Source organism: Macaca mulatta, chromosome 3 (assembly GCF_049350105.2).
Source record: "Macaca mulatta isolate MMU2019108-1 chromosome 3, T2T-MMU8v2.0, whole genome shotgun sequence".
NCBI lineage: Eukaryota > Metazoa > Chordata > Mammalia > Primates > Cercopithecidae > Macaca > Macaca mulatta.
This window is the reverse complement of record NC_133408.1, coordinates 89,588,983-89,603,458: the sequence shown is the minus strand read 5'-3', so window position 1 is coordinate 89,603,458 and position 14,476 is coordinate 89,588,983. Positions and strand designations below refer to the sequence as shown.

Below are 14,476 nucleotides of genomic sequence, written 5' to 3'. Positions count from 1 at the left end.
CTTCATTGCTGTCATTTCTGCTAATGCACAGTGTCAGCTTAGTTTCTTCCCCTTTCAGCAAGAGGAATCCTTCATTCCTTTTGACTAATATACCAAGAGAGACTGAAAAAAGAGGAAAAAAAAATTACTCTCTTTTTCGCTCAGCAATAGGAACAAAGGCAGGCAATGAGTAGAGTTTCGGAAAGTAAATATGTCAGGTCTAAAGGGTAATCTCTGCCAACCTTATTTTATAGGTCAGAAAGTTCTGCTCAGATTATAGCGTACGCCACTGATGAACAACCTGATCTGGGTGTAATGCTAAAGAAGTGAACCCCCACGTGCCTTTGCATTTGGGGAGAAAATAATTACCGTTTTTTCTGAAATCTCCTTTACATAGGAAAGTACAACAAGCTGATCACAGAGAGGTGCAAGTCCACTGACGTAGAATTCAGTTTCAAACTGAGACACTGCAAACAAAAGGGATACAGGAGCCATCATTAACAGGAGCAAACGGCAGCACACATCTATCTGGAGGGACACACTAACTGGGAATGCTAGTGGACCCCTTTTTAAAAGCTAACATAAAGGGGACACCGTTGAACATACTTTGATGACTCAGCACTGCAAGTGCTTCACCATGATCAGTCCTGGAAAAGAATATGTGGAAAAGTAAACTTGCAAATTCCCATCACAAACAAAAATGAATCCAACAATAACAAGCGGCATGAATGGTCACGGGTGACACTGTGCTCAGGTGGTTTAAAAGGACATAGACGACATGAAGACACGTTGAAACCCATAGAAAGAAATGGAAACCATTATTGGTAACAGTAATACTTTTTTTTAAATTCCTGAGTTTGTTTTTCTCAATTGGGGCATTACAGTAGTACAAAGGTCACAAAGAATGTTATCTGTAATTATAAAACACTATTTTGGAGAACAGGGATATTATTTAAAGAACTTGAAGTAAAAGAAAGATGCATAAATACAGATTATGATGAAACGTCACTATTTCTTAAGTGAAATAAAGGTTAGAGAAAAATAATAAATTTCTCTTTCCTTTTAAAAAATAGCCCTTTTAAAATCTAGAAGACATATTGCATCACTTAAGAAGCACATGACTTTAATTGCACTGGACCCCAAAGATCTGACAGAAAGCTTAGAAGTACACATATTATTATTATATGATTCTAATTATTAACTGCTATAAAATATAAAAGATCATTGTTTTAAGAGACTGAGTTTGGGAGTGGCTTGTTTCAAGCAGAATCTAACTGATACAGTGGTGGTATTACAGAGATCCTTCCAGAAACCATACTTTACACTTAACAGATTCATTTGGGAGTAAACTCTCATTCGGACCCACCACATTTTCTAAGAGTTTCTTCATTCAGATCATCTCCATGGTTCTGTGGTATTAGCTGCAGATTTAGTTAATTTCCACACTCTTTTCCCAATTAGGGGACCTCAGTGTATCATACTGGAACCAATATTGAATGCTGAATAAGGAAATTTGGGTTATAACTTCTACTAAATTGAACTTGAACAAGTCATTTTAACTTTTCCCATCTATAAGAGAAAGGAATGACAGTAGAAATAAAATCCAGAATACAGATGAAACACTGAACTTTCCTTTGTCCTCCTCTTTCTTTCCCTTGCAGATCACTTAGTGTTCCTTGTCTTTGCTGACCTTTAATGATCCTCCTTACACAGCTGTTATAACAATTTAGCGTTTGCACCAAAATAAAATTGTGGATGACCAAAAAGATATAATAGTTAGCAACATAAATTTACAAAAAGACATTATTTCATCTGCCTTGTCCTCAATTAAAGTACCATACAATGGAAGTCCAAGGGCAGGTGCTCTGGTCCCAGTTCTGCCACGAACACATTTTTTCCTTAACCTCTGTGGGCTTGAACCGAATGTGTTTATCCAGGTACTTAAGAATAGTTTTGGTAAAGTGGTAATGTGATAAATGTTCACAAAAGAGCTTATATGGAAAACCATCTCAACCTCCACCACATGTGCAGACAGTGTTTCTAGCATAACCAGGCTGGGGAAGATTCTAGAGAAGCTCACAGTGCTGTGTATGCATGTGGGCAGTGAAGTAGGGGGCAGGGGAGAGCTGGAATGTACAGATGATATTAAACAGTATGGGGCCACAGAGGATCCAGTGATGAAAGAGGTGGTAGCTTCACATTTTAGAAGACATACGGCATATTAACAAGAGGTTTTGGTTGTCATTACTCCTGAGGTTACTAATCTCCAGGCTTGTGCTCTGTTTTACTAAATCACATTTCATTTTCGAAATGCTACACATATAGTTCCCTTACCAGCATCTTGGGTGAAGAGCAGAGAATCAGAGATTCTCACAGGAATCACAGGCTTTGCTGTGCTTGTCTGCCATAGACACGCAAGGGAAAACATCTCCTAATCATAAAAGAAATGGTGGGAGAAGGAGGTATTCTCCCCACTTGGGATGCCAAACAGGCTGCCTAGTCTCACTGACAGACACTGCCGGTATTTCTCCTAAAGGTAACCAAATATACATCAAAGGCCTTGGTTTTTGAGGATGAGCTCCAAGATACAGAACAGAGAAGCTACAAAAAATCCTACCCAAATCTTTCCTCCTCTACATCCCAATTCCCCAGTCCACAATAGCTTGTATGAGTAAGACAGAAAATTACCTGTTCTCTAACTAAGAACATGATAGAAACTCCAATGTGTTCTAAAACAAAACAAAGAAAAACTGCAGATCACATATCTGTTTCACTTCTCAATTTCAGGTGTTGTAATAAATGCTTACTTGTTAAGTACTAAACCTTGCCAAATTTTGCTAACTGAGAATAATTTGGACATGGACTATATGCAGTGGCTAAATTACAAGCTGACAAAAATGTTATTTATAAAGAAAAGATGTGGTACATGAAAATAATATTGTCAAGACTTCCAGATGCACAGGTAAGCAAGTAATCAACATTTGGATAAAACTGAAACTAAATTATCTTTTTGTTAAAGTAATTCCCTAATATCAATAAAAATCTCTTATAGAAAACAAAATTGCAATTATAGTAATACTCAGCATGATTCTCAAGTTAAGAATTCCAAAATAATGTCCGTTTATCTGGTTTTGAGTACTCTCCCACTCAGCAATTCGTCTCCATTAATACCCACTAGTAATGATATCATGTAAAAAAGAACTCAATTCTAAAGTGAGCTGCTGATTTAGGGAAATGTCTGCAGCTATTCTGCCACAAAGTAAGATATTTTAGAATAAATCGTGGTGTATTGTTTTTCCATTAGTCTTTACTAATGCAGCAAAACATAATTGCTTTTAGATTTAACAAGATTCTGTTTATTTTTTATATTAATGCTGAGTCACAGAAGGGCTGGCTGCAGACAGTGGTATCAAAATGAGCATGAAGGTATAAGGAATATTCTTCATATAGATTGAGAGAGAAAAATGTTGAATGACAATATGTATTCTTGTAAAAATACACATAAAATATATAAAAGCTTATGGACTGACTTTGTAAAATATATTCAAGTAATTATAGACTTTATATTTCGAATTTTCAGCCAACGAATGGAAGTTTCAGTTTATTTACTTTTACTAAAATTCTATTCTATTCCACATAAAAATGACTCTACTAATTTAAATGAAAGTATTTTGTTCTAAAGGAGACTCAGTTTGAATACAGGTGGCTGTCAGGTCTAATACTACAGAAGCTCATTTTTAACTTGATTATCTGGAAAAGATAAATCACAAAGAAAATAAACATAAATTCTGCTGGAGAGGAAATATATGAAAACAGGAAGCAAAAGCTGGAGAGGGTTTTTGGTTTTGTTTTGTTGTTTTGTAGTGAAAAATGCAGGCAGAGTTCCTAAAGGTAGCCACAAAAGACAGTGGCTTTACTTCAGATCAAGGTCATCTAGACAGCCAGCTGAGGCTCGGCTCGCGGGCCCTGCAAGGAGGTGCTATGTTCACCGAGATGATGGTCTTACACTACAGTGGGCATGACACCTGAGGCACAGCCTTCCTCCTCCTGATGGAGGTGGAAGGACTTTTGCATTCTGCTTTATTCAGGAGGATAAAGCATTCCTAGACATGCTAGAAATAACTCAAGAAAAAAGACAGAGATTCTAGTAGAGTAAGAAAGAGAGTTTCAAAAGGACTATATTCACAGGAAAATTCTATTCAGCAAGGTCTTCTAGATCCAGAATGAGGATGAGATAAATACGATTCTATATGCAGTCCTCATCCAAAAGGGAGGCTAGAGTTCTTGATCAGCTGCCCCATGGAAATATAACGTGGGTCAAAACACAAATGACATATGCAATTTAAAATTTCCCAGTTGCCATGTGCTATAGCGTGGATGTGTGTCCCTGCCCAAATCTCATGTTGAACTGTAATCCCCAATGTCAGAGGAGGGGCCTGGTGGGAGGTGATTAGATCACAGAAATGAATTTCACATGAATGGTCATTTCTCATGAATGTTTTAGCACAATCCTCTTGGTACTGTCCTCATGACAGTGAGTTCTCACAAGATCTAGTGGTTTAAAAGTGTGTGGCATCTACCCCTGCCTCTTGCTCCTGCCCTTGCCATGTGAGGTGCCTTCTCCCACTTTGTCTTCCACCATGATTTAAGTTTCCTGAGGCCTCTCCGGAAGTCAAGCAGATGCCAGCATCATGCTTACTGTACAGCCTGCAGGACCGTGAGAATTAAACCTCTTTTCTTTATAAATTACCCAGTCTCAGGAATTTCTTTATAGCAACGCAAGAATGGACTAATATACCACGATAAAAGAGTTCAAAAAAGAGGTGAAATTTTAATAATACATAACATACCTAAAATATTATTTCAACATGTAATAATACAAAAAGTGATTAATGAGATACTTTACTTTTTATTTCTAGACTGTCTTTGGAATTCTGTATGTGGCATAAATCAATCCACACTAGCCATACCACAAAGACTTAACAGCTACAGTGGCTAATGGTTACCACGTTTGACAGTGCAGGTCCAGACACCCAAGTTTCCCTCTTTGTCTTTGAAGTCCAGTAATTTCATTAGAACGTATCTTGGTGGTGCTCTTTATGGGTCACTATTTTCAGATACAGAGTTTGCTGTTTTAATTTATAATTTCAACTTCTGTTTCTTTGCATTTTCATGAAATTTTTCTTGACATTGTCTATAGCATTTGTCCCATTCTCTTATTTTTTCCTCAGGGACTCTTTATTTATGAATCATCTTTGCCTGTCTTTAGTATTTATCACTTAACCTTAAATCTTTTTGTCCTTATTGCTTCGTGATTTTTACAATTTTCCTCCTGCTCCCCTTCTATTCCTCTTACCAACATTATCTTTGTGTCTATTTGTTCTTGTCTTCCTTCAGGTTCAGTCTTCAATTCTGAAATGAGCTTTTATTTATAAATTCTTCCTGAAGCCTGCCACCTAATTTGAGATTTTCAAATTCTGATTTCTTACATCACTTTTTAAAGATGTCTTGTAGCTCCTTCTGAAACAGGAAATTACAGTTGTAATCTATTGTGTAGGTGTGTCTTTCTGGTATGTCTGCTTCTTATTCACTTTTTCTTAAAACTTATTATGGATTTGACCTTGCTCGCTTTTTAGGGGAAATGACCATTATTGAACTCTTAGAGCTCCCTCTTCTGCTGTTTCCATTTGGTCTGAAAAATATGGCAGCTTGCTTTCTGAGAATTCCTGGCTCAGCTCCTCCTGGGTGTTATCTGCACCTGTTTCTTTTGTTTCTATTGTCCCTGTCTCGTTCAGGCTTTCTTCTGCTCCCAGCAGTGTCTCCTCAGTGGAGAGAGGAGGCCTGGCTGCTCCACAGTGTGAGTTCCCAGGGGTAGCTGGGCTGCCTAGCCTCTCACACCTAACTGCAGGTCCTGGACCCACTGTTCTCAGAGCAGCCTGCTGGCCTTTCCATGAATGCCAACTGGCTATCTTGGAGTTCCCCTGGCCTCAAGTCTGCTAGATAGCCACTTGCTCCCCTCTGATTTCTCTCACAGAGATGCTGATACCACCCTGCAGCTATCAGTGTTTTATTTTCCCATTAATTTGTGTCTTGGGGCTCTTAGGACTACCTTTGTCACTAAGTTTTGTTGTAAATGTTGTCTGTGGGTTTTTGGTTCTGTGACCAAGTTGTTCTGCTTTTATGGGAGGACTCAGGTAGTTGAAAAATTATGTTGCCACTGCCACCACATTCCCAGAATCTTCTAACCACAAAATTTTCACATATACATGTTGTTATACATGTTTCACATATACATGGTGTTATACATGTTTTATACATCAACCTTACATTGCCCAGGGCAATGGAGTCAGCAGGAGAGTCACAAATAGATCAACAGTGTCTGGCTCTCGATAGCTTACACACTATCAGTTTCAGAATGAATGCCACAGGATTGGTATAAAAATTAATATGAAAGAACTTTCTCATACCTTGGGTCTAATAATCTCTGAGGGTTACAACTTAATTCAATGAAGAGTGACTGAGGCTGGGTGCAGTGGCTCATGCCTATAATCCCAGCACTTTGGGAGGCCGAGGCGGACAGATCACTTGAGGTCAGGAGTTCGAGACCAGCCTGGCCACCATGGTAAAACTCTGTCTCTACTAAAAATACAAAAATTAGCTAGGAGTGGTGACATGCACCGGTAGCCCCAGCTACTTGGGAGGTTGAGGCAGGAGAATCACTTGAACCTGCGAGCACCCAGGAGGCAGAGGCTGTAGTAAGCTGAGATCCTGCCACTGCACACTAGCCTGGGTGACAGAGCGAGACTCTGCCTCAGAAAAAAAAAAAAAGAGTAACTGAGTACCAATTACACATGAGACACTCTTCTAGATGCATCAAGATGACTAAGACCTGACCCTGACTTAAAGGAGACTATGAGTCTGCATATTTAAAGAAATAATTAGCCCAGGTACGGAGGCTCACGTTTGTAATCCCAGCACTTTGGGAGGCCAAGGCAGATGGATCATGAGGTCAGAAGTTCAAGACCAGCTTGGCCAAGATGGTGAAACCCCGTCGCTACTAAAAATACAAATATTAGCCAGGTGTGGTGACAGGTGCCCATAATCCCAGCTACTTGGGAGGCTGAGGCAGAGAACTGCTTGAACCTGGGAGGCGGAGACTGCAGTGAGCTGAGATCGCACCACTGTACTCCAGCCTAGGCAACAGAGCAAAACTCCACCTCAAAAAAAAAAAAAAAAAAAAAAAAAGAGAGATAATTAAAATACCACATGCTATGAGAAAAACAGGAACAGGTGTTAAACAAAAAATAGTACAGTGTAGGAAAATTTAGCTTCTGAGGAGGTACGGATGAGGGTGGAAAGAGCAGCAATAATCATGACCATAAGCCCCTTAAGCCAGAAATGGTGTGCATAACATAAGAGAAAACAACCTCTTCATTTCATTTAAAAAAAAAAAAAATTGCTTAAAACCCTAATGGATATTAGATTACAAAGGATAAAAATCAAAATTTTGTTTAAAGAAAAAACCATCCTCCAATAATTACCAACTAGTTTATCCCACTACTTATCTGTGTATTCAGACCTATGAGACAACATTAAATCAATATTCTTATTACTTGTACCTCTGTCATGTATGTTTATAGATTTTACTGAAAAATGCAATTATAAAAGGTATCAATCTCCTCAGAATCATTCAGCAAGCCCTTATTTATATCTTCCCCAAATTTTCTTTCAATTACTTTTATAAAACAGAATTTTCATCTTTCTCACTGTAACTAAATATAATACTAATATTAATAATAGCTCCCATTTAATGAACATTACTATGCTGTGACGCAGTATCCTAAATATCGCTTTTCACCACAACAACCCCATGGTTATTTTAGAGAGGCAAGGAAGCTCAGAGGGGTTAAGTAACTTGACTAAAGTCACTTAAGTGGAAGGCAAGAGTCTTCTTTTTCCCAACTGTAAGTCACACGAGAAAATATAAGTCAGGGTCGGGTATGGTGGTTCATGCCTGCAATCCCAGCACTTTGGGAGGCCAAGGTGGGAAGATTTCTTAAGCCCAATTCGATACCAGCCTGGGCAACCTAGGGAGACCATATCTTTACAAAAAACTAAAAAATTAGCCAGGCGTGGTAGTGCACGCCTGTAGTCCCAGCTACTTAGAAGGCTGAGGTGGGAGGATCGCTTTGGCCCAGGAGGTTGAGGTTGCAGTAAGGCATGATTATGCCACTGCACTAAAGCCTGGGCAAAGAGCAAGACCCTATACCAAAAGAAGGAGGGGGAGAGGGAGGGGGAGGAGGAAGGGGGAAGAAGAGCGGGAAAGGGAAGGGGAAAGGTGGGGGGAAGGGGAAGAATATAAGAATTCAGAGATGCTTAGATTCAAAGCACACTGCAGTTGGCAAGAACAGAAGTGAGGGCTCTCTGGTGATTCTGCTGCACGCAGTCAGGGTGCCCCAGGCCCTCTCTTGAATTTGTAGCGCTACTGCGAGGGCTAAAGCTCTGCGGTACACAGAACTTGCACTGCCTTTTCCCCCCATTTCTTATCCCCTTATTGGTTCCCAAATGTCCATTGGCTAAATGTTACCCAGATTTCTTTACTGAAGTTAAATAAGGTGACATCCCACAGATCTTAGCTTCTATGATTCTTAAAGAAACAAACAAAAAAGTCTGTCAAGCAATTTAAAAATAAGAACAAATACCTTTCATTGTCTTATATTCATTTATGAAAACACATTGAGGGCCCTTTATGATAGGTAGTGTCTTGTTCCCAAGAGATTCTGGCCCTTTAGTCACCAGATATTAGTATTTTATAATCAACTGGATGTAATGCCCACAGACTTTTCAATAAGTTTGGACATTCTGTCAGTATGACCACTTATCACTGAAAATACATTTGGAAATCACAGCACTTCAACAGCTTCAGGGCTGTGCTACGAAGCAGACACATTAAAGTAAAACTGACTTTACAATGCTTTACATCAGCAAATTATGGAGAAGACCTGATACATGAAGTGAAATTGAAAAGAATGGCTAATGGACAAAACAACAAAAACATTCAAATTCCACTCCTAACAACAAAAACCTGAGTCCATGGTACTGAGTGGGGAAAGAGTTGTTACATCCCTCCCAAAAGAAGGAATAGATGAACAGATATGTAATAAAGCAAATATAGTAAAATCTTAACTGCAGAATCTTGGAGGTTCTGTGCACTACAAAGGTCTTTAAGGAAAGTTTCATAATAATATGTTAGAAAAAAATTCAATGCAGAACAGAAGAATTAATATATTACAAAGATTTATGCTGAACTATCTATAACAGAACAGAAAACCATACATACCTAGACCCTCAAGTAAAAACACCTTGAAGAATGCCAGTTGTCACCATTTCTACTGAGACTCACACTAAGAGATGAAACCACATCACTCCTGGGCACACACACAGAAAGATCCCACTACTGTAACCCATATAGCTGAATCAAAATGATAACAGGTGGATAAAGAGAGATACTTAGATCCAGGAAAGAATTATCTCACAACTCTCCTCCACTATGAAAACAGATCTTCAATGTTCAGGTCATTGTTTTTTCAATCAATTAAGAGACTGAAAAAAGAACGATGTGCTAAATTCTAAGACCACACTAAATGATCAACTGAAGATACAGACAATACTGAAAGTAAAAAAGGATTTCCCTTTTTTTCTCTTCCCTTTCTTCCTGGCTTGTCATTCGATATAGGTTCTCATACAGGTGTTTAATCTCAATTATTAAACAAAATTCCATATGAAATTAAGACCAAGAAGTCAATCATTAATTCCTTGCATCTAAGTCAACTGCCCCTGGCAGAAAACACCCAGAAAATGACACACAAACATTGGCTTCATTTCCCAATATCATGACATCAGCTCTCCAATTACCATACCACAGAGATCATGGAAGACTTTGGCGAAAAGTACCAGAGGGTCAGGGAGTCCTGTGAGAATACAAGAGTTGCAAGTGAAGTTAAAATATGGATGCCAGGCACAAACTACAATCTATTTTTAACAATGTAATCTGAAAGAAAACATAATGTACCAAAAGCCCTATGTATAGAGAATCTCTTCATGTGTTGGTGATTGTCCAAGAAGCTTAATCTTCATTATGTTATTATTATTTTTCATTTAACAGAATAAATCAATAGCCTATGTGAATAGGAATAACTTTTGTGCTATTTTTGAGAATCTGAGTTGTAAGTGAAAGAGTTACAAACATTTGGTTTCTAAGAAATGTACAGCCATACATATTTCTTTAACCTTAATGCCATTTTCACCTCATTTACCAAAGAACAGTGGTTCACACCATTCAGGGCTAAAGGAAATTGTAATCCAGACCTCCTAATACTTCCCTTTCTGTTATCCTACTCAAGGACTCTTATCCAAACCATTTTGCCTCCTGCTGTGGAAATGGCTTATATTCTTAAAGGTTTACTCTTAAGAGGGGAAAAAATGGTACTTAGCCATTAACCATAGTAGTAAAATGTCAGTAATGTGATACCGTTAGTACCCACATATGGTCTATTTCACATAAATTACAGTACGGATGAACCACACTGCAATAATGTGATCCCAGGGTTCTAGGCTAATAGGGCCACCACTGAGCCAGCTACCAGCAGTCACAGAGTTGGGATGGAAGTGTGCATGGTGATAATAACCATCATGGTTTAGTGAGCATCTACTGTGTGCCAAGTACCATGTTAGGCACATTTCTTATGCCATGTCTAATTCCCACAACCATCCTGAAAGACAGATATTATCACCTCCATTTAACAGGTGAGAAAAGGATGGTCAAGAAGGTAAAGTAACCTCATCAAGATCACACACTTCAGCAAACCTCCTTGCCTCCCTGGAAGCTTTCTGGTGGTTCTGTAGAGTTAGATTCTACCCAATTTTAACGCTATAGTAGTAAGATCTTGGACAAGTCATATACCTCCTGAGCCTCAATTTCTTCATCTATAGAATAAAAAGCAAACTACCTGCACTTCAAGAGTTCCTGTGAGGATAAAGTGAGTTACTGCAGTTTATGTACACAGCACAATGCCCTCCACCTAGCATATGATCAATAGATATCAACTAAGGAAAGAAGATGACAATTGCCACATTTTTATACCTCTCTGGCAATTTAAAATATCCAAATACTAATCTCTCAGGACATTGCATTGAGATGTTGAGATGCTTTTTTTTAATTTTCTGGTAGGCAAGGAAAGAATAAAAAGATATTGAAACAATTATCTATATAATCTAGTTATAAGTCTTGTCTCTTATCTTGGTCCTCAGTTTTTCTCAGCACTACTACATTCTTCATATACCTATGCTGCACAATCTGAACTATGTATTTATCCTCCTAAAGTTAAAAAAAAAAAAAGATTAAAACTCTACTGCCAACTTCTGACTTCAAGTACAAAATAGCCCAGATTTAAATGTTATAACTACACTAGCCATGTGGGTAATGTATGTCTTTCTGTTTACAGAAATATAGTCATGTGCAAATAATTTATTTCAACTTCACCTTGGCAGAATAACCCACCAAATTTATATTACCCATCCACCAAGCAAATGGGCAAATGAGCTTTTCAGCTGACTTACAATATGGCAATTTTTTTCCTCAGAATAATTTTTTCAAACTAAATTATAAAAGTCATGGTATATCATCCAGGGCATACTTCTGAACAGCTGTTTACCAGAGTCACTGATTCATTCAACTCAATATTATTAAGCACCTTCTACATGCAAGTATTGTGCCAGGTCCTTAAGATACAAACGGTGAGCAAAAACAGACCCTGTGTGTGCTCACAAGGGGGTGACAATCTGGTAGAAAAGACAGAAATGCATCGAATAATCACAGGATCATTGGCACCCATGACAAGTGCTAGGAAGGGGAGGAGGCCTGCAGTATTGTACTGCCTAAAATGGGAAGACTTGACTCAGTCAGGGAGGTCCAGTGGCTTTCCCAGGAAAGCAACACTCGAGCCGAAGAATGTGCTAGACAAGGGGAAGGAGAGGCATGGACAGGTGAAAGGTCAGTGTGGCTGTAGCACAGAGACCAAGGAGAAGCTTGGTGTAAGCTACAGCTGGAGAGGCGGGTAGGGGCCAACACAGATCTCTGTGATCCACTGAGGAGTTCCACCTGCACCCTGTGAATGATGTGGAGGAATTGAAGGATGATGACAAGATCTGATCTGTATTTTGACAGCAGAGGGGAGAGTAGATGAGAGTAATTCACAGTGGAAGAAGATAAACCAGTTAGGAGGCTGCTGCAGGGGTCCAGGCAAAAGACTATGGCAGTCTGGGTGAGATTAATGAAGATGAAAATTTTGAATTAAGTTTTACATCCACAGAAGGCAAGTGTTGGAGCCATACCTATTTCAACATATCGACTTGGCAAATCCCTCATTTCACTGGCATGCCGTTCCTTCACTGAGCATATCTGGAAAATAAGTTTGCAGGTTATTTTATTCATTTGATGGAAAATTCTTCATAACATTTTATTCAATATATGGTATCTTTGTTAAATTAACCATGTAGCACTGCAGATGGAGTGCTACCCTATGACTTAAATGACAGAAATTAATGTAAATGACATATAGCGATCACTATTTATATTCACCAACATTATTCCTCAGTAAAGCCTTATTCACATAAGTTCAGCTTTCCTGGTGAGACTGAACCTGAAGTCAAGTACTAATCCAAGTACAACTTCTGTCTGTGATCAGGGTTTTTTCCTTTTTCTTTTACATAGTGTTCTTTTATAACTGCTACCATAACTGTAACTATAATATGGAAAATTCTAAAATATGGAAAAACTCAAAGGGGAAAACAAACATTAGTCATTGTCCCAGCACAAAGAGAACACCATTAATAATCTTCTTTTTTATGAAAGCTACTTTTATTAACCTAACAATTTAATACAAGTAATTCGGTATGTCATTTAAAGATTCTTCTACAACATAATTCTGTAAAGTCTTTATAATACAGCGGGTCCTCCACATCCTTGGGTTTTGTATCCATGAATTCTACCTTCACGGACTTAACCAAACAAGGATCAGAAATATTCAGGGAAAAAAAAAATGCCACAAAATTCCAAAAAGCAAAACTTGACCAGTTGCTGCACACCAACTACTTCATTAAGTCCATGCAAATGCAGTGATATGTAGGCACTGTATCAGGTGTTATAAGTAATCTACAGATGATTTAAAGTATACAGGAGGATGTGCATAGCTTACATGCAAACACTACATCATTTTATATATGCAAATATTACATCATTTATATAAGCATCAGAGGAGCCCAGGATCCACAGGGGTTCTGGAACCAATTCCCCACAGATACTGAGGGATGACTACATTTTATTACATGAATGTACTACACTTAATCAACCCCCTTTGGGGGCATAGTTTTTTTGTTTTTATATCTATTGTAAGCAATAGTACAATCAACATACTTATATATAAAACTTCAGGACTTTTGTTTCCTTAGGATAAATTCCTAGAAGTTGAATTGATACCAATGGGTATGTACACTTTTGTAAGGTTTTGTTTTTTAATATACGTAGTATAATGAATTGCTGCCCAGCAACACTGCAGCAACTCAGTGAATGCAGAGTGCTTACTTTCCCTAATGCAGGGCTTGAACCCATGGCTACAGAGGTAGAAGCCACCACATAGAAGCAACCGCTGTCTTCTTCCTTGATTGCTTTCTGCCATTTGTCTCTTGTCCGTTTCATATAATTTCCTGTCCGCTCTCCAATTTTCTTCCCTTCTGGTAGACTTTTGAGCTTATAAGTGATCCACTCTTCTTTCCACACTTACTAGGGAACTATTAAATCATCTAATGGCACATTCCACAATGCCAGATGGACAACTGTTTTAATGTGCTGATATAAGTACATGAGGAACAGTCTTTCAAGTGGTTTGAAGTATAATAAAAAAGCAAATGTAACAGCAATATTAGTGAACACTTTTTGGGCACTTACTGGCACCGCTCCTGAGTTAAGCCCTTTGTGAAACAGATATCATTATTTTCTTAAGATTATGGTGCAGCGGGGGAGACACAAAAATAAGGCACTTTACTGAAGTGTGACAGGGAAGTACAGAGCAGGAGCATCTCCTGCTAGGGCAGGAAGACTTCCTGGAAGAAGTGACATGTAAGTTGAAGCAGGAGAGACAGCACAGGAGAACAGGGCGATGTGACAGCGTAGGGCCTTCAACTGGAAGTTCAATCAGACAGAAATGGAGGGCATGGGGGAAGAAGGATACAGAGCTGAGGCTGGAGAGGAATGGAGAGGCAGATCACGCAGAACCTTGGAAGTCATGCTTATGATCAATCATCCTATGGGCAAGGAGGGGACTGACCTCATCTGACCCACACTTAGATTATTCTAACTACACTGTTGAGCACAGATTTAGTTGGGGCAAAACCAGCACCAAAAAGACTTGACAGGAAGATGAAGTGCAGAGATTTGGGG

At 38.7% G+C, this 14,476-nt stretch overlaps 1 protein-coding gene across 1 annotated transcript in view; it reads right to left on the bottom strand.

Annotated features, from left to right (window-relative positions):
• VPS41 (VPS41 subunit of HOPS complex) overlaps positions 1–14,476 on the bottom strand; it is a 187,846-nt gene that overhangs the window by 51,958 nt on the left and 121,412 nt on the right. The window contains exons 10-11 of the mRNA XM_015133685.3: positions 12,373–12,439; positions 349–446 (exon numbers count right to left, since the gene is read on the bottom strand). Coding sequence (XP_014989171.1) covers positions 349–446; positions 12,373–12,439 — 165 coding nt within the window. The remainder of the gene's footprint in view (positions 1–348; positions 447–12,372; positions 12,440–14,476) is intronic.